General features: G+C 46.8%; 8 protein-coding genes across 8 annotated transcripts; 4 read left to right on the top strand and 4 right to left on the bottom strand.

Annotated features, from left to right (window-relative positions):
- Nucleotides 1-1,336: 1,336 nt before the first annotated feature.
- LY89DRAFT_770729 (uncharacterized protein) lies at nt 1,337-1,939 on the bottom strand (the record flags this gene model as incomplete). Its single annotated transcript, XM_018221862.1, has 1 exon — nt 1,337-1,939. The coding sequence occupies exon 1, from the start codon at nt 1,769-1,771 to the stop codon at nt 1,337-1,339; it is 435 nt and encodes a 144-aa protein (XP_018075731.1). The 5' UTR covers nt 1,772-1,939.
- Nucleotides 1,940-2,085: 146 nt separating this feature from the next.
- On the top strand, nt 2,086-3,136 carry LY89DRAFT_715572 (uncharacterized protein). Its single transcript, XM_018218219.1, has one exon. It carries the CDS (start codon nt 2,218-2,220, stop codon nt 3,052-3,054), a length of 837 nt encoding a protein of 278 aa, XP_018075730.1. The 5' UTR covers nt 2,086-2,217; the 3' UTR covers nt 3,055-3,136.
- A 259-nt stretch (nt 3,137-3,395) lies between these two features.
- On the bottom strand, nt 3,396-5,209 carry LY89DRAFT_770728 (uncharacterized protein; the record flags this gene model as incomplete). The annotated part of the gene is made up of 2 exons (XM_018221861.1): nt 3,396-4,996; nt 5,047-5,209. 2 exons carry the CDS (start codon nt 5,207-5,209, stop codon nt 3,396-3,398), a joined length of 1,764 nt encoding a protein of 587 aa, XP_018075729.1.
- A 2,131-nt stretch (nt 5,210-7,340) lies between these two features.
- LY89DRAFT_639373 (uncharacterized protein) lies at nt 7,341-9,471 on the top strand (the record flags this gene model as incomplete). Its single annotated transcript, XM_018211617.1, has 4 exons — nt 7,341-8,114; nt 8,182-8,844; nt 8,909-9,294; nt 9,385-9,471. 4 exons carry the CDS (start codon nt 7,341-7,343, stop codon nt 9,437-9,439), a joined length of 1,878 nt encoding a protein of 625 aa, XP_018075728.1. The 3' UTR covers nt 9,440-9,471.
- A 1,620-nt stretch (nt 9,472-11,091) lies between these two features.
- LY89DRAFT_730152 (uncharacterized protein) lies at nt 11,092-11,935 on the bottom strand (the record flags this gene model as incomplete). Its single annotated transcript, XM_018219446.1, has 2 exons — nt 11,092-11,583; nt 11,645-11,935. The coding sequence occupies 2 exons, from the start codon at nt 11,933-11,935 to the stop codon at nt 11,092-11,094; spliced, it is 783 nt and encodes a 260-aa protein (XP_018075727.1).
- A 3,832-nt stretch (nt 11,936-15,767) lies between these two features.
- Nucleotides 15,768-16,914, top strand: LY89DRAFT_665800 (uncharacterized protein; the record flags this gene model as incomplete). Its single annotated transcript, XM_018212866.1, has 3 exons — nt 15,768-15,923; nt 15,986-16,211; nt 16,247-16,914. The coding sequence occupies 3 exons, from the start codon at nt 15,768-15,770 to the stop codon at nt 16,912-16,914; spliced, it is 1,050 nt and encodes a 349-aa protein (XP_018075726.1).
- A 1,367-nt stretch (nt 16,915-18,281) lies between these two features.
- Nucleotides 18,282-19,303, top strand: LY89DRAFT_432559 (uncharacterized protein). The gene is made up of 2 exons (XM_018207482.1): nt 18,282-18,432; nt 18,532-19,303. Exons 1-2 carry the CDS (start codon nt 18,386-18,388, stop codon nt 19,142-19,144), a joined length of 660 nt encoding a protein of 219 aa, XP_018075725.1. The 5' UTR covers nt 18,282-18,385; the 3' UTR covers nt 19,145-19,303.
- Nucleotides 19,304-19,497: 194 nt separating this feature from the next.
- LY89DRAFT_681896 (uncharacterized protein) lies at nt 19,498-20,489 on the bottom strand. The gene has a single exon (XM_018214396.1). It carries the CDS (start codon nt 20,351-20,353, stop codon nt 19,523-19,525), a length of 831 nt encoding a protein of 276 aa, XP_018075724.1. The 5' UTR covers nt 20,354-20,489; the 3' UTR covers nt 19,498-19,522.
- Nucleotides 20,490-20,598: the final 109 nt, after the last annotated feature.

Below are 20,598 nucleotides of genomic sequence, written 5' to 3'. Positions count from 1 at the left end.
ACACAAGAACGCGGCTTCCAGCCTAAAGGACAACCACAGTGTGCTTGAAGTAAGTAAGATAAAACCCTTCTTCAGTATTTGGGCCTTCCAGACACACTTGCCAGCACCATGCAAAGCCTCACCCTTCGAATCGCAGCAATGACGGCACGAAACAATTCCCCTAAGACGCCTCATAATTCCTTTAATGTCGTCATGAAGTTTCCGCCCGAGGCAAGATCAATGGTATTCAAGCAAAACGCTGAATGGGATGGGCACACTTCAAGCATGATCATTGCCCTTCGAAGACTGCCCAAAGTCTACATGCAGCCTTGGACAAATTCAGAAAGCATAGGATTCTTATGATACACTTTCATGGTCGTGGAATGATTTGAGACACTGCCAGGCTCCTACAGCATAATTATGCATCTGCTGCAAGCTTCCTAAGCCCGAACATTCTTGAGATAAGTAGCTAACTTGCTCTATGGACCTTTGTTTAACTACAAATCATGGATTAGGAGGATTTCGTGCTCCCCTCTTTCGGCTCCCGTCCTTCGACATATGAGGAGCATGCAGTTTGGGGTAAGTTGCCAGGACTACATAAAGTTATTGAGAGGTTCTCAGGGACTGGCTGTCCTTCGAAACGTCCGTTGCTGAAGCATCCATAAATGTCAATTGAAACGCTCAATCACCAAGTGTCATAACTTAGATTACATATAAGAGTGCTCGAGATTGGATCTTGGAGTGGGTGGGCGAGCTGAACTCTGGGCTTAGTCCTGTAGAAGGCAATTTGAGGTTGTCGTTGGCCCTCAAGTATGGGTCTGGAAGGCAGACAAAGGAAGTCACTTGAGGTGGATTCGCAGATAAACTGGGGGCGGCATGGAATAGCAAGATGTCTCAAGGTAAGATCTTAACAATGACTTGTAAAGGTTCTAGAAGAGAGACATGTCGTATTGAACCGAAGAAGAGCAATACCGGACGCCGTTCACTACTAAAGCCACAAATCTAACGATCGGGAGCGTCCAATTGCGTGCAAGTTGCCCCTCTAGGTACCTAGTTATTACGGCTGCTTCTTGGCTCGATTGGGCCGTCAGAGGTAGCTGAACAATATCATTTTGCAAAGCAACCTTCCACGCCCCTGTAATGGAGCTATATTTATGGTCGAGATGCTCCTTCGCTCGCTTGAGGGCTTCCCACCCTTGTAGATTTGCGTGTCCATTTGACGCGTCAACGCATTCGGACATATCTTCTAGTTCGAAGCTGGTAGAGATATTTGGTGGCCGCTCGCAGTGATATAGTAACACTTCCTTGGGGAACTTGTTGGCATAGAGCACAAATCCGTTCAGAGGGTCCGGGTGCATTAAGAATGGGATGGCGCGACATTGATAGCCCAACATGCTGTTGGGTGATCGCGCCACAATGCCTCCTGTGAACTGGCAGTGTATATTCCCATTGGACAGATCGTGTCTGCAGAAAGGTTCCGTGGCACCTTGGGTGGGATCACCACCTTCCCACCCAGCCGTCCCTTGATTTCGACGCCATAGCCCAGTTCAAAGTACTTTTGGGTAGCCTCTCTCGACTTTTTGCTAGCAAGAAGGACGCCAGGTATAGGTTGCCGAGTCGCGAGTTCGAACTTTTCGTCTCTTGTGTCTAGTATGTATCTCGGCCCGCCCCAGAGTGCCCAAACGTCTAGATTCCGAGGCAGATTCGCTGCATGTTCCCATATTGCCCTCCTCAACTCCACGGGAAGCTGGGGAAAGAGTGTGAAAGCTCGCGAATTGGGCAGAATCTCCATGCTGTTTGGTTTCGCGAGTGTCGGGATGACGGGCCAGGAAAATTAGGTGCTTCTCGAACGTGTTGACAACCTTTTGCAATAGGAATCGCTCAGTCGCTCAATGGCTTAATGGCTCAAGCGCCAAGAGCTTGTATTCTCGTGCTTCGCAGGTCTTTATTGGCTCCTCTGTGGGACTGAAAGTCGGAAGAATTGAAAGCCGAAACATGTTGACTGTAAAGTTCCCCGCGATTAGTCAGCCCCGCATTTCACAACGTTGGTTTAGACGCCAGACGCGTTTGCTATGCTTCTCGTCCAAACAATATTATTGGAGCAAAGAATTACCCAACGACATAACATCTAGAAGAGGGTTTGCAAGCAAAATCAACTGCCCAGCCCTTGAGCGCTGTCCTGATCTCCTGAACAGCGTTTCTAGTCGACAAGCAGCGAGACCTAGTCTCTGTGCCAACATGGCTACCCACACTTTCACTTGTTTCCCACTGCTCCCGCCTGAGATTCGACACAGCATCGTAAATATTCTCTCTATTCCTATCTCCTCTAGTGGCTCTGCTATGCCGGTGTCGGGCCTCTTTTCACCCCTTCCCAACTCTGCCTACGTGGCTCTCAACTTTCACTTGGAAACGCAGATTAATTGCTTGCAGTGGGCGGAAGCGTCTAATGTTCCTCGGAATTTGGATATTCGATGCTCTGAACAGGAAGGACGATATGGTTACGAGAATAGAGAGGCGATAAGCTGCCGCTGGTATAAGAGCACACAACGGCCACCCAGTGTGCTCTCGGTCAATAGGGAATCTAGGTCCATCGCTGTCAAGTATTACGAATTGAGCTTTGGCGAGGTCTCCCGGCTCCTCCCCACAACCAAAGCGACTATTCAAGCACCCGCCACGATATGGTACAACCGTAATGCGGACCGGCTGTGTCCCATGGGAGACTTTTCGGACCCAGGTGCTAAAGAATTATGGTTTTCAAATGGAGCGCCACCCTCATGTGCACTGAATGTCATCGATCTATATCCAATCTTGGACTCACTCCTTACATGTGCCCAAGGCTTTGCCTATTCATCAGATCTCTTCTTGTACTGGACTCCGTTCCATTCGTCCGACATTCAACATCGTGGGCAATTTAACTTTTCGGCAATGGTGGAAGAGCAGGCTGATGCTTTGACGTGGCAAATTCTTTTGCACAGCAAGGACGAAATCGTTAAACAATCCAAGGATATGTTTCCGGACCGCCCGCAACCAAAGATTTCTTTCGGGGCTTTGATTGAGGATACCGTGCCGCTCTGATCAAGACTTGGATTGGAGTAAGCACGGGAATGGTAATACTGCGACCACTTACAAACGAGCCTTGAATGCCTTTCATTGATATAGTCACAAAAATTAGGGAGTGATCAAATGTGTCAGTAACACAGTCAGAAAATAGTTTCACTTGCGAATTTCATCTCTGACTTTTCGCCATCTTGCTTGTTTCATTCAGACTTTGGCTACCAACATGCAGATGTCTCAGTGCCAAGCTAATCCGTAAAGACCAACCAAGGCTGATCTTACTATCAAAATAACACAGACCGAGACACTTCTCAAAGTCAGGGTCCTCGGCCACCTCGATCTCTTGCCTGTCCACTTAGGCCTCAACCTCGTCCTCGTCCACCCCGAGCACGGCTTTGACCGCGCCCTCTCCCATTGCCTCTGCCACGGGAACCACTTGCCTCTCCTTGGCTAGGACCAGGGTCACCTGTGGTCACCAGCGCCACACTTGTGTCCTCGTCCCGTACCTCAGGGTCTGCAGTTCTTTGATCCCTTGCTCTTTGCTTGACCCAGTCAATCCATCTCGTTGATCTACCCCACTCGTCCTCGAAGTCAGATTCTGAATCTTCCTCAGCATCGACGTCATCTTGAATGTCGTTATCCTCACTTGCCTCACTGTTCTCGATCTCCTCACTACTCTCCGTATCCTCACTCTCCACAACCTCAACCCCCTCGCCCCACTCACTCTGCTCGCTTTCTTCACTTTCTTCACTGTCTTTAGTCTCTTCAGTCTCGTCACTTTCGTCACTCTCTTCACTCTCGCTATCGTCGCTGTCGTTGTCTGCTTCTCCATCACCATTGAAGTCAACTTCATAATCAGTCTTTTTGAAGATATAAGGAAAGTCCAACCTGAGGACTTTCACCGTATCCAATTTCTTAACGACATTCTCAGCCATCGCGTCGATTCTATCTTCGTCCGTCAACTTAGCCTTGTTGTGAGGATCGTGGTCCCAGAACCATTTTTGTTCTTCATCCTCATCCTCGAAGCCATGTACAAGCAAGGCAAGTTCCTTGAGGTTGGGACAAGCAGCTTTCAATATAGGAGTGAGGATGCTAAGAACGCGAGAGAATCCAATGTACAGAGCTTTTTTTCTTGGGCCAGGGGCTGTCTTTAACCGTCCCTCGATCCTAACTTTGGTTAAGTATGCAGTGTTGACACGACCGATGCGGCTGAAGAAGGATAACATAGGGTCTCGAGCCACGAACATGGGTCGCCAAGCGCCATCGGTGAACATCTCCGTCATGGCAGCTTGAAATTGTTCAGCTGTCTGTGGTTCTCCGTTCCGTTGCCGCACTCCAGGAATCCAGGCTACATCATGGGTTAACTCCTTGGGCTCGTGAGCATTGAATTTGCCCTCGTTGTTGTCGGTGTCGAAAGCAAAGGTGTTTTCGCGATATAGCAATCTGCTGCATTCGGCGAAAGCTTGCTTGCATACTCGTAGCATGGCAACACCATGGATTGGTTCAACGCGCAACTTGACTCGATTGAGAACTTGAGGGAATTGACGTTCAGGGTGTTCGGGATTGTCAGGATCTTCAGGATTGCCGCGGATGACAACTTGACAGGCAACTTGAGTTCCTTCTCCGTGATCATAGGTGAAGGGAAGATCTCTCCAGCCATTTGCAATCATCTCAGCTTGGGCTGGAGTAGGCTCAGTCGGCACTGTGATGGCCATATGCAGAGGATTGTGCAAGCGGTAGTCTGGCAGTGGAGTAAACCAGGAGTGATTCCGCGGGTCGTTGAGCGGGCGGTCGACTTGACGGCGTTCGTTGAACTGGTACTTATAGCTTCGACCTTCGCGTTGGTAGAGCCGAGGCTTTTTATTCCCAATCTTCCGCTCGATAAGATAAGTCCAACGAATCCAGCCCGGCAATATGGTGGCAGGTCGTACGAGGAGGCAGCGCCAAATCATTTCTCGAACCTCTGTATCAACCAGTTAGCATTGCAGTGGTGGCTTTAGCAGGAGTTATAACCTGGAGGGAGCGCAGAAAAGATGTTCTTTGCCTCGAGCTCTTCAAATACTTGAGCTGCCTCAATGGCTTGTTCATGTTCGAACCGATCTTGTTTGCGCTTGATCCGCGCGGCCTCAGCCTCTCGATTGACTTTGGTAGACGGCACCAGTCTTCGATGACGCATGTTGGGTGATTTTCGTGAGGCCTCAGCCGCAGAGTCCTTCGTGGTACTGGATTAGTATGAGTGACCAGCAAAGAAAGGTTCGAGGTCCGAACGACGGCGGTTACGCTGAAGAACGAGTGACATATTGCGCCAAACTATGTACTTTCTGATGTCAATGATATGAAGATGTTTTCTTAGAGAGTAGTTGCGAAAGTGTTGCGGTGATGAAGGAGGGATACAACGGCAGAAAGTTTGTCAGAGGAGAGTTCATGCGTAATAGCGTTTTCTGATTGTGCACTAACACAAGCCTTGAGTCATCATACCTATTGATATTGGCGCAATGGGTGCTTTAGTGCTCCTTTCATGTCTATTCACCTATTCTCGAATAACGAAGGTCTAGTCTAACGATGCTATCGAATCGGCGTCTACGCTCCTTGGTCTCACAAAATGGCATTTATTTGAGTCTACACGACAGCTTGAAAGCTCCATCACTCTTAACTGGCAACTAAATAGATACAAATTACCAACTCATCCCTTTCCAAAAGTTGGGGCTCAAAAACATAAGATGAAAAGAAAGGAGGTCAGAAGAACATGTGATAACACTGTCACGAGCACTCTGACCATAGTCAATCATCAGGCGTACAGCATGATTCCGTGAGAGTAGGTTATGGAAATTCCTGAGTAGACAATCAACTAAGTCTTATGAGTATTCATGGAGACTGGAACCATGTACCGCTGAGTGAGAGCAGAGGCAAGTAGGCCTAGGTAAGCGACTGTTCTTGATATAGATTGGATCCCTGAAGTTAGGACGCACATTCTGGCACTCTGCTTGTCTTTCATTATCAGAGCACTTTGACGTGAGCACATCGAGGTGTAGGGGAGCCTGACGCCATGGATAATATCAGACGCTGTGGTGCGAGCTTCCCGTTGTAAGACATCTCCCCTTTAACCATTCGCTTCGCCAACATTGTGGCTCTACGCCTCCACAGCAGGTGGTGCTATTGTTATCAGAGCCACGCATTCCATATGATCGTCGCAGCAGTATTCACACTTTTACTATAAAATCTTGTCGTTGCGCATCTCCGTGCCTCTTCTTCAAATCCAACCGAAAAGTAAGAAAAAGGCAATACTAAAAGCTAATTGAAATCGCATCTCTTTATGCAACTGAAGCTCATTACCTTTCTCCTGGTCATTATAATCATCATCTCCATAGAGGCACTTGCCGATAGTGAATCCTGTCGCGCGGGCTGTACTGCACTGGGCATAGCTTGCGCTGCAAGCTGTGTTGGAGGGGTACTTTATTTCTTTTAGCTACATATGGCATATTTGTGTCATGCTTACCTTATTATGGAGGAGAATTGCAAGAGGAACTGTTAATTGAGAGTCTGGGTTGGGTAAAAGTTTGGGCCGAGACCTGATCTTGAATTTCTACTGGGAATCATAACAACTCACACCATGAGAAATAGATTGGAAGAGGTCAAAAACCTAAATTTTTGCAACGTAGTAGAGCTTGTGTTAATAAGTTGTTAATTAGATAGTCAGCAGATGAGGCGAGAGAGATAAAGTGCTCTGCAGGTCGTGAAATTTGAGATCATATACTAAAATGTTCCTTTCCTTGAAGTTGCAGCCACTGTGTAATACTTGGACCACCGTGAGGGATTTGATGGCCTTGGAAAGAAAGACTGCGTGTATGTAATAGAAATTGATTTCTGTCTCCGTGATATTGTTCTCATTCTATCTACGAAGGGTCGCTCTTCCTTATCAAACAGCCCCCCTGAAGAATTTCGGTAAATAAGCGAGGCAATGCCGTCTACCCCTTAGCCCACCTATGCTCCCAATGCGCTCCTCGGTGCCGAACAGTGGACCCTGACTGCAAGATAACCTCCGGCCAATGGATGTTTCTAAGGCGTGCACGTGGCTGCAGCATAACTGAGAGAGTCGTAATGCCTGTTTGATGTGCAAATCATCAACATGAGGAATAAAGATCAGGTATCACGCCATCTCTTTCAACCGGATTGAATTGTATGCATACTGTATGAATGTACGCCCGGTCCTTGGCGAGTCTTGGCAGGTTTTAAACACGGGGGCGACCCGGCCATTTGAAGTCAGGTTTCGGCAGAGCAAGCCGGGCCGGGCGGTGGAGAGTGGCAGAATGTTTTCCTCCAAACCAACATTCTGCTCCTCGGTGCATGCAATCTTGGCCTTCTTCACCTTCTTCGTCCGCAACACATTCGCAGACCAGCTGACATTCGACTACAATGCATACAGTATAGAAGCCAAGTTTGGGACGTATCCCCACCATGACCACAGGTCGACGAGTACAACAAGCCCGCTCTTGTTAGTCAATGAATGGCACAAGGAGCGAATGTGCAAAACCGGGTCGCACATTTTCCTCCGCAATGATGCCAATGGCAATTCTGGCCCCGAAAAGGATACGTCTCCTCTGATACTGAGCGCCGAAGATCTCAGCGCCGTTTACATCGACCGCCGCTATCAATCGGTCTTCGATGTACGAGTTCAGAAGAACAATGGAAAGGATTATTTGACCTTCTTTGGCGGACCCATCTCCGGCATTGGGCTGGGTAATGGGTACAGCTATGTCTTTGACACGTCCTATCGACAAGTCTATCGCGTTGCTGCGCAGAAGCTCACCGTTAAGGCGGACTTGCACGAATTCGAGCTTACGGGACACGGCACTGCTCTCCTCACGGCATATGATACGGTTGCCAAAGACCTCAGTAGCTTCGGTGGAGGTAGGAGGAGACGCGGCCAACTACATGACAGTGTCTTTCAAGAAATCCAGCTCGACACGAATGAACTCCTCTTCCAATGGCGGGCGTCTGCCCACATTGATCTGGCCAATTCCTTTGAGAACTACAACCCGAGTTCTCCATGGGACTTTTTTCATTTGAACAGCATTCAGAAGGTCTGTCAACCTCGTTACTCCGTTTCCATGGTACATTGGTTCAAGTGCTGACTTGTTGTTCTCGCAGACCGCAAATGGCAACTACCTCCTCTGTGCACGGCACACACACGCCATCTACCTAATCAGCGGGACTACGGGCGATGTGATATGGGTACTTGGAGGCAAGGCAAACCACTTTTTTGAGCTACCACCTCCAAATGGCACAGTGGTCAGCAATCCAGCACTGAGTATGTCATGGCAGCACCACGCTCGGTTCTATCCGGGCAGCAACGAGACCGAGATCACCTTGTTCGACAACCACGCACTGCCCATCAATGGCTTCGATTGCACAGCGAATTGCTCTCGTGGCCTTCACCTGAAACTTGATACCTCGAACCCAGCGAACATGACAGTTCAGATCTTGCATGAATATCTGCATCCGAAAGGTCTGCTGAGCCAGAGTCAGGGTAGCATGCAAGTGCTGGACAATGGGAATGTGTTCGTCGGCTGGGGAAGAAATCCGTCTTTCACAGAACACACCATTGATGGCGAGGTTTTATTCGACGTCCAGTTCTCGCCGTGGAGGTCTCCGGCTACAAATGGTGATGGCTTGGATAACTACCGTACGTATCGCATGGACTGGAAAGCGACACCACATTGGGACCCGGTCATTGCTGTTGATAACATTGAGGGTATTGTGACGGTCTATCTGAGCTGGAACGGTGCCACTGAAGTCAAAAACTGGGTTCTGGTAAGTACAAGCACACTTCTGGGGTTTCCTGTAATATGTAGTAACATATGCCCCAAAATTACAGCTCGCCAGCGATTCTCCCAATAACCTATCCACTTTCGCAAAGACTATCGCACGACTCCCGAGAGCGGGCTTCGAGACAACTATTTCCCTTGGCTACACAGACGCTACGTATTTTCGTGCGGCAGCACTCGACGTCGACCAGAAGATTATTGGATCAACTGGTATATACGATATAAAAAGTGGAATCGCTGGAGAACTGATAGAAAGCAATGATACCATATCTGCCACAATATATAGCATCGTCACGGACAAAGAAGCAAACGACTCAGGGAATGATACAGGCATAGAGCTCACCAGCAGCGATGCTTTGGCGTGGGGACCCGGATGGAAGAATGCATCGCTATTCTTCATGTTCTTAGGATTGCTCCTGAGCGGGTATGGCTTGGTGTACGTCTACCCTTTTTACATCTCACACTCGTCACACACATTTGTCCTGCTCATTTCAACATCAAGCTAATCAATTTCTTCGATTCGTAGGTCCCAACGCAAACATCTGTACATAGTTCTCCTCCATGCATGGAGAAATCCTTAAAGTCATTTGCCAAGGTTCCTCACGCAGACTAGATTATAAATGTATACTATTCTCAATTTTGTGCTAGTTGAATCACCGGCACAAAGCCAGCTTTGTGGACCTCTGACAATTGTCTCATGCAAATCTGTTTTTGTGAAGAAATTAGCCCTAAACATGATCCTGTGAGCCTTGCCAGTGCCCATCGACTCGCCTGACTTGTTCAGGCCTCTTCTCAACAATCACATCCCGAATTACGAGTCGATTACTTATGATTGCCATCTTGAACTTTCTCGTATCACTTCAAACATATGCTATAAGCAAGTGACAATGCGCTCTTTGGCAGCGTGCCGAAACAGCCCCGCAACCGAGCTCGCTTAAATAAGGGGCTATGTGTGACGTCCTCACCACAGTCATCTTCACCCTCTCTGCTCCTAGACCATCTCATTACAATACACACACAACAGCCTTCCTCTGCTGCAAATTAAAGCACAGCGTCCACTGAAGAAGGATCAACCTCCTCCTAGGTCAGTTGTGTTTACTATGGCTAGGCTTGAGGACTTGTTGATGACGGGGGAAGGTGGTTATGGGATGATTATCGTATTTGGGATGGAAAATCCCGAGAATAGAGATGTTTTCTAGTTCTCTAAATCCTGACTTTAGAGCAGACTCATTGTTGGCCTCTAAGCTCGAATATGCGCAAAAAGTCGAAGAAGGAAAAGGTGCTCAAGTGAAAATTCTGATTCTTTGTCCTGTGCCTCGCAGTGCTCGTGACTTGATATCTGAATAAAGCATCTTTGGAAAAGTTGAATTCCATCGTTATCGACATCATCATTGATGAAAAGCTAGCAACATTGGATTAAAACACCGTGATGAAGAGCAGAAACCGGCATGTGCAGCCTCTAGCGTCCTCGCAGTACCCGGCGGCCGAAGTTCCCAACATTTTTAGATGGTGTATAAGTTTTAATAAGCATTTCTTAGGTATAATCGGGCGACCCGGATAGAACTTGTTCTACTCTAGTTTTCGGTCGAGGGGAGTCACCAGCTTGTTTAATTACATGCCTGGGTTTACTTTCTGCCAGTTTTACTTTTGCTCCTGGGGATATCCTCAGTTCATTTCTTTTATTTCCTGATCTTTTGCTTCTTGTGGATATCGTACTTTTGTTTTTTTTTTGTTTGGAAAAAACAATCTTTTCCCTTCCTGGTGGGTTTGCTTAACCCTCGCTTACCGAATGTTTCTGTCGAGCATTCATAGATGCCTGAGGGAAGCTTAAAGGATAGCAACAGGATCGAGAGACATGGTGCAGATCCTACACTGATTATCAAGTCGTCATGATCTTAGCTTTTACACTCTGGGGGATATTTCGCGGGGAAATTGTCGGTGTGTAAGCTCACAAGCAGTGAAATTAGAGTAAGCATGTCACTCACGTCCTTCACTCCGCAGAGTTGAAGCTCAGGATAATATAATATACTCATTATAACATACTTGAATTCTACAATCACATATACAATCATAGATAACGTTGTGAGAAGGTAGGCACATATGCTGCTGGTTGTTTACCATAATCTAATTTACAATCTACTGCAGCATGTATGCTGACCTCTCTCCTGCAACTCGTCCACCAACGCCCGATCTCATGTCTCACTGAATCTAAGCAACCTTAAGACGCTTGATTTTATCCCGACATCTCCACATCAAGATCTGTAGGACGCCTTCTCACATACTGATCATCATCCTCGCCTACCCTGGACATGGTAGAGAATACAGCTTGAGGTATAGATGGATGACTTGTCGGACCTCCATCCTTCATCTCTGATGACACACTCACTCCGTCTTTTTGGCTAGTATCTTCCAGCAGTTGCTCGTCTACCCTGAAGGACTTTCTAGGTATCTTACTGACTATCTTTGCACTCTTTCTCTTGCGGATGGAGCTGTGATTGGTCTTCTTGTGGTCGATTGACAGCGTCTTCATCTTGCGATCCAAGTCCTTAGCAAGTCGCCGAGCCTGCGAAGCGTCAATGCGATCGCGTATTCTGGCCTCCTTTGTCATTTTCGATATGACCGCTTCTTGGTTTCTTATCTTCTCGTCGATTTCTTCCGGGGCGCATGTAAGGCTGGATGATGTCTCTCCAGATACGCTCGAGTGGTGGACCGCGGTGTCATTATTCTACGGCACCTCATCAGCATTCAAATCTTGTTTTAGAGACAAAGCGATATTCAAGACCTACCTGTGAGATAGTGCTCCCAACCAATGGTACGATCAGCCGTGCTGCGTCCAACTCCTCTAACAACTCCACGATGTGCGGATCATTGTGGTCGCAGATCTCACGGAAGTACTGGGGTGCGAAGCGCATACAAGCGATCATTTCAGCACGACACCGAGTGGCCTCATTGCTGGCGGTCGGATTTAAATCCTTCAGGTAGGTATACTGATTTATACAAAAGCGCATAATCTCCTCAAGGGTACACCCGGTAGCCCGAGCACAGATCGCGGTGATTTGCGACTCGTACTGTGCCATCGTTGTCTTTGAGACTGGATGTTTTGAAAGTCTTGCCGATGTTGTTTGGTGGTTGTAATAAATTAATTGATCTGAAATGTATCTGTGCTGGTGTTTTGGTTTGATTTGTGAAAGAATGGTGAGTTTGGAAGGCTCTGTATAGGCGCATATATCCACGCGCCTATGACCGGTCCAATTCGGCTAGCGCAACTTGGCGAAGCGTATTTACTCAAAAGAATTAATTGTATCTCTCGTGCAGCTAATTGCGCTACTTCAATGGTCCTTCTTTATTTATGGCTTATCACTTAGACCTCTACATAAACTCGTCACAAATCAAAAGTTCTTCTCTAACCCAGCATGTGCTACTTGCTGACTCCAAGCGCACCGGTAAAGTACCTTTCATATGCCAAGTCATTCAAGCAGTAGTTCTAGGTTATTAGGTATTCAACAATTCATAAATTGATGCCATACTCACGGTGCCCATTCGGTTCATGTATGACACTCCAACTCCACCACTTGTTAAAATCAAGAGTCAGAGATTTTTGATCATAGTTATCTCCCTGCGTTCTTATACTTATTACACAGCAGCTATACCGCCGCGTGTGCCATCAATGTAACTGGACCAGATATTTGCTATCCTCATCACGAGTGCTGTGTGAGATGCAATCAAACCTCAAACGGGGCTCAGCCGACCATAACCCATTTCGCCGAGTTAGAGCAGAAGTAACACGGAGACAAGGAAACAAGATCCTGTTAAGTTTTCAAGATCAAGGAGGCGTATGTCACTTGGCTTATCGGAAAATTCTTTACTCTTGGATAATATAATGTGATGTTAAGGTTCGAAAACGACTTACCGACCGGCACCTGATGTCTCATGAACAATGCCCAGTGGAGAATGTAATCAGCTGTCTCAAGGAAGGATCTCAACTCGAGTATGGCATTTTTGCCTATTGTTGCACCATTCGGTCACCGCACGTAGTTTTACAGTTCGCTCTCAATGTCTGTCTCCCATACTTGGTAGCTAGTTGAATTATAATTTTTGACAACCCAGCAAGTGATTGACCGCACTATACGAACACACCGTGAACGAATGCTTAGCTCAATATGAGTGATAAAATCATTTTGTATGACTTGTTCCTTTTAGCTTTAATAGGGTGAATAGATTCATCATTGATATATCACTGTCAAAGCACCAACTACATAGATACTAAGTAACTGTGCTTACCATGAAGAGATGTGCGCTTAAACCCGCGATCGTCTCAACATGGCATTTAAAAGTACACCAAAAGATGGAATGATAGCAGAAAGAGACAGTTTTCAACAGGATTAAAAAATCTAGATCGACTATGCCACTTCGTCGCAGTATATTCCAAATGCGGACCCAAAAGCTTAGCCTCACACTCATATTAATAAAATGTAAGTAGGTAAAAGAAATCTAAAACAAAGAAAAAAAGAGAAACAGGTGATTTGTTTACGAGGTTGACTCCTCGATGGACTAATTGTTAGCATGCAGAACTTCAACGTGAATTGTGAGGTCGACTCCGCACAATCCAGTATGGTTCGGGTCTCAAGGCTATTCCATGGGGTTCACACCAACTAGAGAATTGTTACCCGTAGAGAGGCTTTTGTGAGAGCCCCCTTGTTCTTTGATATTTTTGATATCGAGCAGATCCAGTATCTTGTTAGACTTGTTAGTACTGTCTTTTGTTTTGTTTTTGTGGTCCCTTATTTTGTGCCGGGAAAAGCTTGGTGCCAAAAATCTGCTTAAACAAATCTATATGCCACCGAAAGAAGCTGGCCTTAGCGGACCTCCTGCCGAACCTGCTCAATTTCCAGAAGCCCAGGAATTGGATATTCAAAGAAGCGCCACTACCCCGATTAGGTTACGGGTTTCAGCTTGTATATCATGCGCAATATTCTATTACTTGGCTCTTTGTGTAAGCGTAGCTGATACAATTTAATCAATATAAGCTTGCCAATTCACTGTTCCATTCTCACTTTGTCTTACTCCTCTCTCATGAATGCCAACAAAAATGATCCATATGTCTCTCAAGAAGCAGTCACAAGATATCTGTATAGTATCATAGCGGTAAAGTATCAATGTCCCAAGTGATTCTGAAAGCCACGAAGTCCGTGAAGTCCAAGTTCAAGTTTGGTTTGAAGAAAGATCAATACCCAACTTGGCAAAATGATATATTAGAGACTCCTTTCTCCGCTCTCTCCATACTCCTCAGATTCTTGATCTATCGCTGAGGATCTGCAAAGAGAGATTGGACGTCGGGAAAGAATCTAAAAGAATCTAACATGTTCGATCTCCAATGCCTTGATCTGATCATCTTGCGTGATTGCGATGTATTTCTCGATATCAAATTAGTCGTGCGGAGACTTAAAGGGAACAGGTGGAGAGCTGGAATAAGGCGAGCAGTTGAATGGATGAGGTAGAGAGTTGAACGAGAGAGGTGGAGAGCTTGCTTGGAGAATGGAGAGCATTCTCGAAGAGCTTTTCTTACCTACTCACACCACATTTGCTTAGCACTCCAAAGATTAAAGCTCATGGGCGAAAAGAACCCTGTGAAAACATTTGCCAAAAGATAACTACCATTCTTGGAGACTGGTGTCGCAGTACATGTTTCTCACTCGCTGATAATCAACGACTCTCCTTCCATCTGAGAATGTTGTCTACCTCACGACGAAGCAATAGTTATTAATCATAGGTAATAGAGGCAAACATTTGGTATACTCGTCAATAAGTGTCTTTGTAAGATAAGCCGACAATCATATGGTCTTCTCAACAAATTTTGACCCATAATTAGCCCTGGGAGCCTGGAAGCATGTCTCGAAAATAAGTTCTGAGAACCTCCCATCCACTCCCATCGTTCTAAGAAGCAGTAAAAGTCTCCATCATCGTAAAAGAGGGCTGACTTGAGACTGAATGTTGGAAACGTGGTTGATCACATTGCAGAGGTTGCAGAGAGTTATAAAGTGGAGCTATTATTGCGTGCGTAAAGTGACGATGATGACTGCTTAACAAAAGCCAAAAAGAAAAGCGCGCTCAAATATTACTGTAAGCGAAGAAAAAAAAAAGAAAAAAAAAAGGTATGGTTATAAACCGGCATACAGGGCCGGCGTTGCTGCAAGTTCCTGATATGAGCGATCTAGAAAACTCCCATGAAAGAGAGAATTCTGTCTGGTTTTGGTTGGATCCGGTACATGGGGCCTGCGTTGCTGCAAGTTACCCGCTGTGAGCGACTCCGAACTTCTGAAGAAGTGTTTGTGTGTCCAACGGCATAGATGGCCGGCGTTGTTGCCAGTTACACCATATGAGCGATGGACGAACCCGTGTTCTGCCATTGGGTCAAGCTATTGTTGCAAAAGTTTTGCTTAAGCCAATCTATGCAAGTATTATTCTATACTGCTTTTGACTAGCTTTGCGCAAGACCCGCGGAAGCATTCCTAAAAGTTTAGTGTTCGGACGCTTGCCACGCACTTTAACACAGCATATGTACCATTACAGATGGGATAAGAAGGTACTTGTGTTTGTTTGATGACAGGTTCAACATTGAAAAAGATCTTATTCTTAGCGACACATCCTTCTTCAGGGTGGAGAGAGTTGCACTGAACTTTCAGTTGTGTAACTCCAATATCCCACAAGGATTTCCTAATCTAATCATATCCGAGACTGTAGATCCTCTTGATCTCCTTTCTTCGCGATTGTGCTCATTGACTTATTAAAGTTGGCTGAGTCCTGTCACGATAGTCCCTTGAAACATGCGAGACTGCTAAGGATAGAGTCGTGGTGCCTTTCCTTGCTGCACAGTTGGGCTGACTCGGCTCAGCTCTATTCCGGAAGAGAATGTCAGGGATCTCGAGCAGCTTTGCTTGGAGTGAAGAGATGAGCGCTTGCGGTGTGGCAAAGGCTGACAAGTGGAGCGCCATGGTCACCAAGAAGGACTATCAGAAACCGCCAGATCTTACAGTCAATCTACCTTGTGTGAAACTATTCTTAGGAGTGAGGCAGCGGACTTCAAAGATTCTGTAGCATAACTAGAACACACTGTAACAATACCATAGACGACCCAGCTGACGACCCAGCAGGCCCCTGACTTCAACGTACAAGTGCTTAACTTCATCAGCACGGGCGAACAGGGGAGATTCGAAGGGCTCAGTGACGTGGTCCCATCACTATTCTCAGGACCGTCACCTGGGGAAGAAGAGGGAGAGATTGTCGAAGTTCCTGTCTTTTCAGGTGCCGTCATCTTCACGCCCAGCTTCCGCCAAGGTGATGTGCCGCCCCCAGGTTCGCAATTCACAGACCCCATTTATAGTACCCAGGTCAACCAGATCAAGACCTATGTGTTGATCAGATCCCCGGCTTCACACTCGCGAACATGGACGAAAAAATAAACGTCGCGACATATCAACCGGTAGGTAACAGCGCCGAGCAGGCCTTCAATCCGTGGCTTGGTCTCCTCACATTCGAATATGTGCCTCAACACATCTCAAACGACAATGATGCATGTGAAGTACTTCGAGCAATCCGCATCCACGTCCAAGATGCTATCCTGCCCATCATGGCATTGGACAGGCCGGCTCCCTCCTCAAATCCGAACGTAGCTGGTCCATCGAGGTTCAAGCATAAGCGGCAGGGCGCCTGTCCCGTCAACCTTCCCCAGATCCTCTCAACTCAGGGGGATGGTACGGCCGAGGCCGCAAGTTTCTTCGACATCAGTACGCCTGTCAGTGGAGTGACTGGTGTAACTTCGCTCGTGGGACCAGCGTCAGCTTCAGCATCAGCCTCACCCTCACCAGTGGTGCCACCAGCAGCAGCGACGAGTTCGACACCTCCAGCGGCGGCAACCACGGCTGTACAAGCCCCGAGTTCGAGTGTGGCTGGCCCTGTGCTGTGTAGTAATTGGGAGCTTAGCTCTAATGGTGTGCAGGTGGGAACGGATTGTGATGGAGACCCGGATATGACGGTTACCGTATTAATTGGATTCTAAGATATGATTCTGGAATAAGAGACTAGGCTTTATAAGACATGGTTCCCCCAAGCCCCTCCTAAGTGAAAACCCGAATAAGATATGCTAGCATCCCCCTCTTGCCTCCCTCGATCCTTCCACCCGTCCTACAATAGGGTCTTCTTGAGACACAGCTTCCATCTGCGAAAGATCAAAAAGGGTGGAGTTAAAGAATCGTAGAAAAAAATCGTTTTGTGCGGCATTGAACATATCTCGAGAATTAAACAACCTAATTAAGTATAGCGTATTACTTTTAAAATTAGACATGGTCCCCCAACGGACGCCCTACGCCCATTTGCTTATAATATGATGTTTTAGAGTCCAATTAATACGGTACGGTGACTGTGGCACCGGGAAAGAGGGCTATCAAGACAGTTTTCTGAGGTAGCGGAAGGAGTGATGATTGGAAACGGGCTCGCTTAAATATAGGGGGCTAGGTAGGTAATGATTTATTTATTTCTTTCTATTATATTTGGCGTTATATCATAATATATCATAGCAGTTTGAGATTGATATTGGTAGAATTTGTACTATTGTCGGATCTTCAAAATAAACGCGAGATAGCTCATGAAAATCGTGATTTGATGTTGTGCGGATTCATGATTTAAAGTTTGATAAAATCTTCATATACTTAAGCCAACATGTACAGTACATTGTCCTCATATTTGCAGAAGAGCAACTTGTTGAGTAAGCCTCCCTTTCATCGGAAAATTCACACTGCATAAGAAAACCCTTAAGTGGCTATAATACATTAGCACATTGCCAAAACTCATAGTGCTTTTCTTTTTTCCAAACAAAAGAAGAAAAAAACCATTATAAATGCATGCCAAACATTCAGAGAACAGGTTCTGGTATATCTCAATTATTTTAAAGTAATCGATACACTCTAGAATAACAGGCTTCACAATGTGCGATTCTAATTAGTACGACCGTTGAGGCCTGAAACTGGTCTGTTTTCTAAATCAGGATTAAGGCAATGTTGGTGATGTATTAATAGGATACCATAACCCTCATAATTCCATTCGTCTACAAAAGCCAACGGTGGCCCGCAACCCCGCCTCGCGCTGTTTTAAAACCAGCAAGTATGCCGCCCATCACGACGATCGCAAGATCTGACGGTAAACTAAATTTCATAAAAATATCGCTCTGTTCGAAAAAACAGGAACAACCTAATGGCAACAACTTTAAGCCCAAACTCCAGTATCGCCTCTACCGCCCCAACCTCATAGAACAAGCCGAACAGCTCACGCGCAATATATGCCATAGCTCCCACAAGAGCGACGAAATACAACACGCCATCGATTCATATTTCCTCCCCCAAGCAGACCAAATTCTCGCTCTACCGGAGACAACCTATTTCAAGGACAAGCCTCCCTCTGCATTCGTTATTGCGTGGGCACTAGCGCAGAAGTGCTATCCACTAATCCAATATCTTATACGCAATGGCTAGGAGATGAATGAGGGGCACGTGGTGACGAGAGGATGTCCAACGTGGCTAGGGTACGCCTTTTATTACTATTGTCATATGTTTCCTCACTATACTACCGACCCATACTTACATCAATGGTTCTTGAACTAACTTTGCTGATATATGCAAAGCTCACTCGTTGTCCTGCGAGATATAGATCTAACCCGCTTCCTCCTTGATCAAGGCATGGATCCTCGCGTCGGATCCTCCCCGCCGCCCAACCCCCGTAAACCTTTATGGGGTAACAAAGGTTGGCTCCTCCACCTCGCATCCATGTTTAGTAGCCTCGAGACATTCATGCTCTTACGCTCGCACGGTGCAAACTTGTCCTACTCGCATGCCCTCCATGGCGCCGCGTGCGGTGGCCCATCGCAAATCCCTATCATCCGACACCTACTGGATAGCAAAGAAGTCGATGTGGGTGAGCTTGACGCCTATCATGTGCCACATACGGGTACACCCTTGCTAGCGGCTATCATGAAGGGGCATGTAGAGGTTGTGAAAGTGCTCTTGGAGTATGGAGCGCATCCTCTGACGTGCATCCAGACTCCATATGAGACGAATGCGGAGAAGTTGGCAAGGGGATTGGGGAGGACAGATGAGGAGGCTTCTAAAGATATTTTGAAGATGTTGGAGGAAGCGAGAGTTGTGAGGGAGAGAGAGGGAAAATTGGGTAATGTGCCGATTACGGGTGCGCGTAGGTCTGGTCCGTCTAGTACGTCTAGCACGATTAATGCGCCATAGAAAGCATATAAAGTTGCTAAGTGAAAGCATAAGCGTGCACTCCTAAAGGGAACTCAGCATCCATTAAGTGTCAATCTGTTGATAGAAATTGCATGCCAAATGTGTGGATTGGAGATGCTTTAATAGGGCGAGGTGGGCATCTCCGGGGTTAGCCTAGACACGTACTGAAATGAGCGCATCGCTACAGACAAATATCTAATCAGAAAGAGTTTGGCACCGAGCTTGGTCTTATGGTAGCAAACAAGATTCATAAAAAATCTATGTTCAATACTCCCTACTTCCCCTATCATCCATATTCAGAATCAAATGTTATTTATGTACAAGAAGGTAATTCACACCTATATCCTAAATCTTTCTTAATCAATCAGAGATCGACTGCTAGCACTCATCGTCATCGTCAGGAGTCTCAGTAGGAACAGCCGCACTGGAGGTCGGGCTGGCAACAACAGAGGAAGACTTCACGACAGTCTGCAGCGTACTCGGCGAGACACGGGTGCTGGATGAAGTGACCACGGCAGCAGGCGTGCTTGATACAACTTGTGCTGAAGTGCTGGCCAAGACCGAAGAACTGGCACTAGTCGAGCTCGCGACCACGGGTGAACTGGAGCTCACAGAGCTGGAACCAGATCCACCAACAGTGAAGTCAATGCAAGACTCGTAAGTCTGATCGATAGACTCTGCATTCCAGTAATGCTGCAGCACACAGGCTCCCGCTGTCGAGCAAGTATCTCCCAAGTCATTCGGGACCGTGATTGAGAAGCTAGTCTCATTTGCAGGAATGGTCTTCGCATTATCCGCGAAATCCGAATAGTACAGCAACATATCCCCGATGATTGTATTTGTGGCCGTGTTGACAATCGAGACATTCGCATAACCCGTGTGAGGGGCGCGAATGTCAAAGGTCATATCAACGACCTGGCCCGCTGTCCATGACTGGACGTTATCGGTGTTGTCGGCATATTTGTAGCCTTTGCAGAGCCAGATGTCACACTCGGCAGCATTGTAGTCCGTTTGAGAGGCTGCGACTTGGAGCTCGCCTTGGATGTTGCCATAGTTGTCTGACGCTTGGTTGTCGTAGACTTGAGTTCCACAGGCGGCTTCCATGGCAGAACCGGGCATGCGAGGTTGGGGAGAAGTGAGGAAGCCGTGAGCCGAGACGGAGGTGATGAGAGCTGCCGAGGTGGCGAGGATAGTGCTTGTGTATTGCATCTTGAATCAAGTTTGGTGACAAAGTTGTGTGTCGATTGGTGCTAAATAGTCTGACTAGAGACAGTAACCGCACAGCGGAAGTGGTAAATGAAAGTGGTTTGAAAAGAACGTGAGGTCAATTGACCGTAAAGAATGTATGCGCTACTGGAGGACCGGATTCAGAGAATGAAGAGAAGATATTGAGGAGAAGGGGAAGAGTTTATCAATCAGAGCCTCATGCCAGCAGCCCACTTGGGCGCAACAGA

This window comes from Mollisia scopiformis (assembly GCF_001500285.1).
Source record: "Mollisia scopiformis unplaced genomic scaffold LY89scaffold_5, whole genome shotgun sequence".
Taxonomy (NCBI): Eukaryota; Fungi; Ascomycota; class Leotiomycetes; order Helotiales; family Mollisiaceae; genus Mollisia; species Mollisia scopiformis.
Note: the sequence above shows the minus strand (reverse complement) of the source record. Positions and strands in the feature narration are given on the sequence as shown.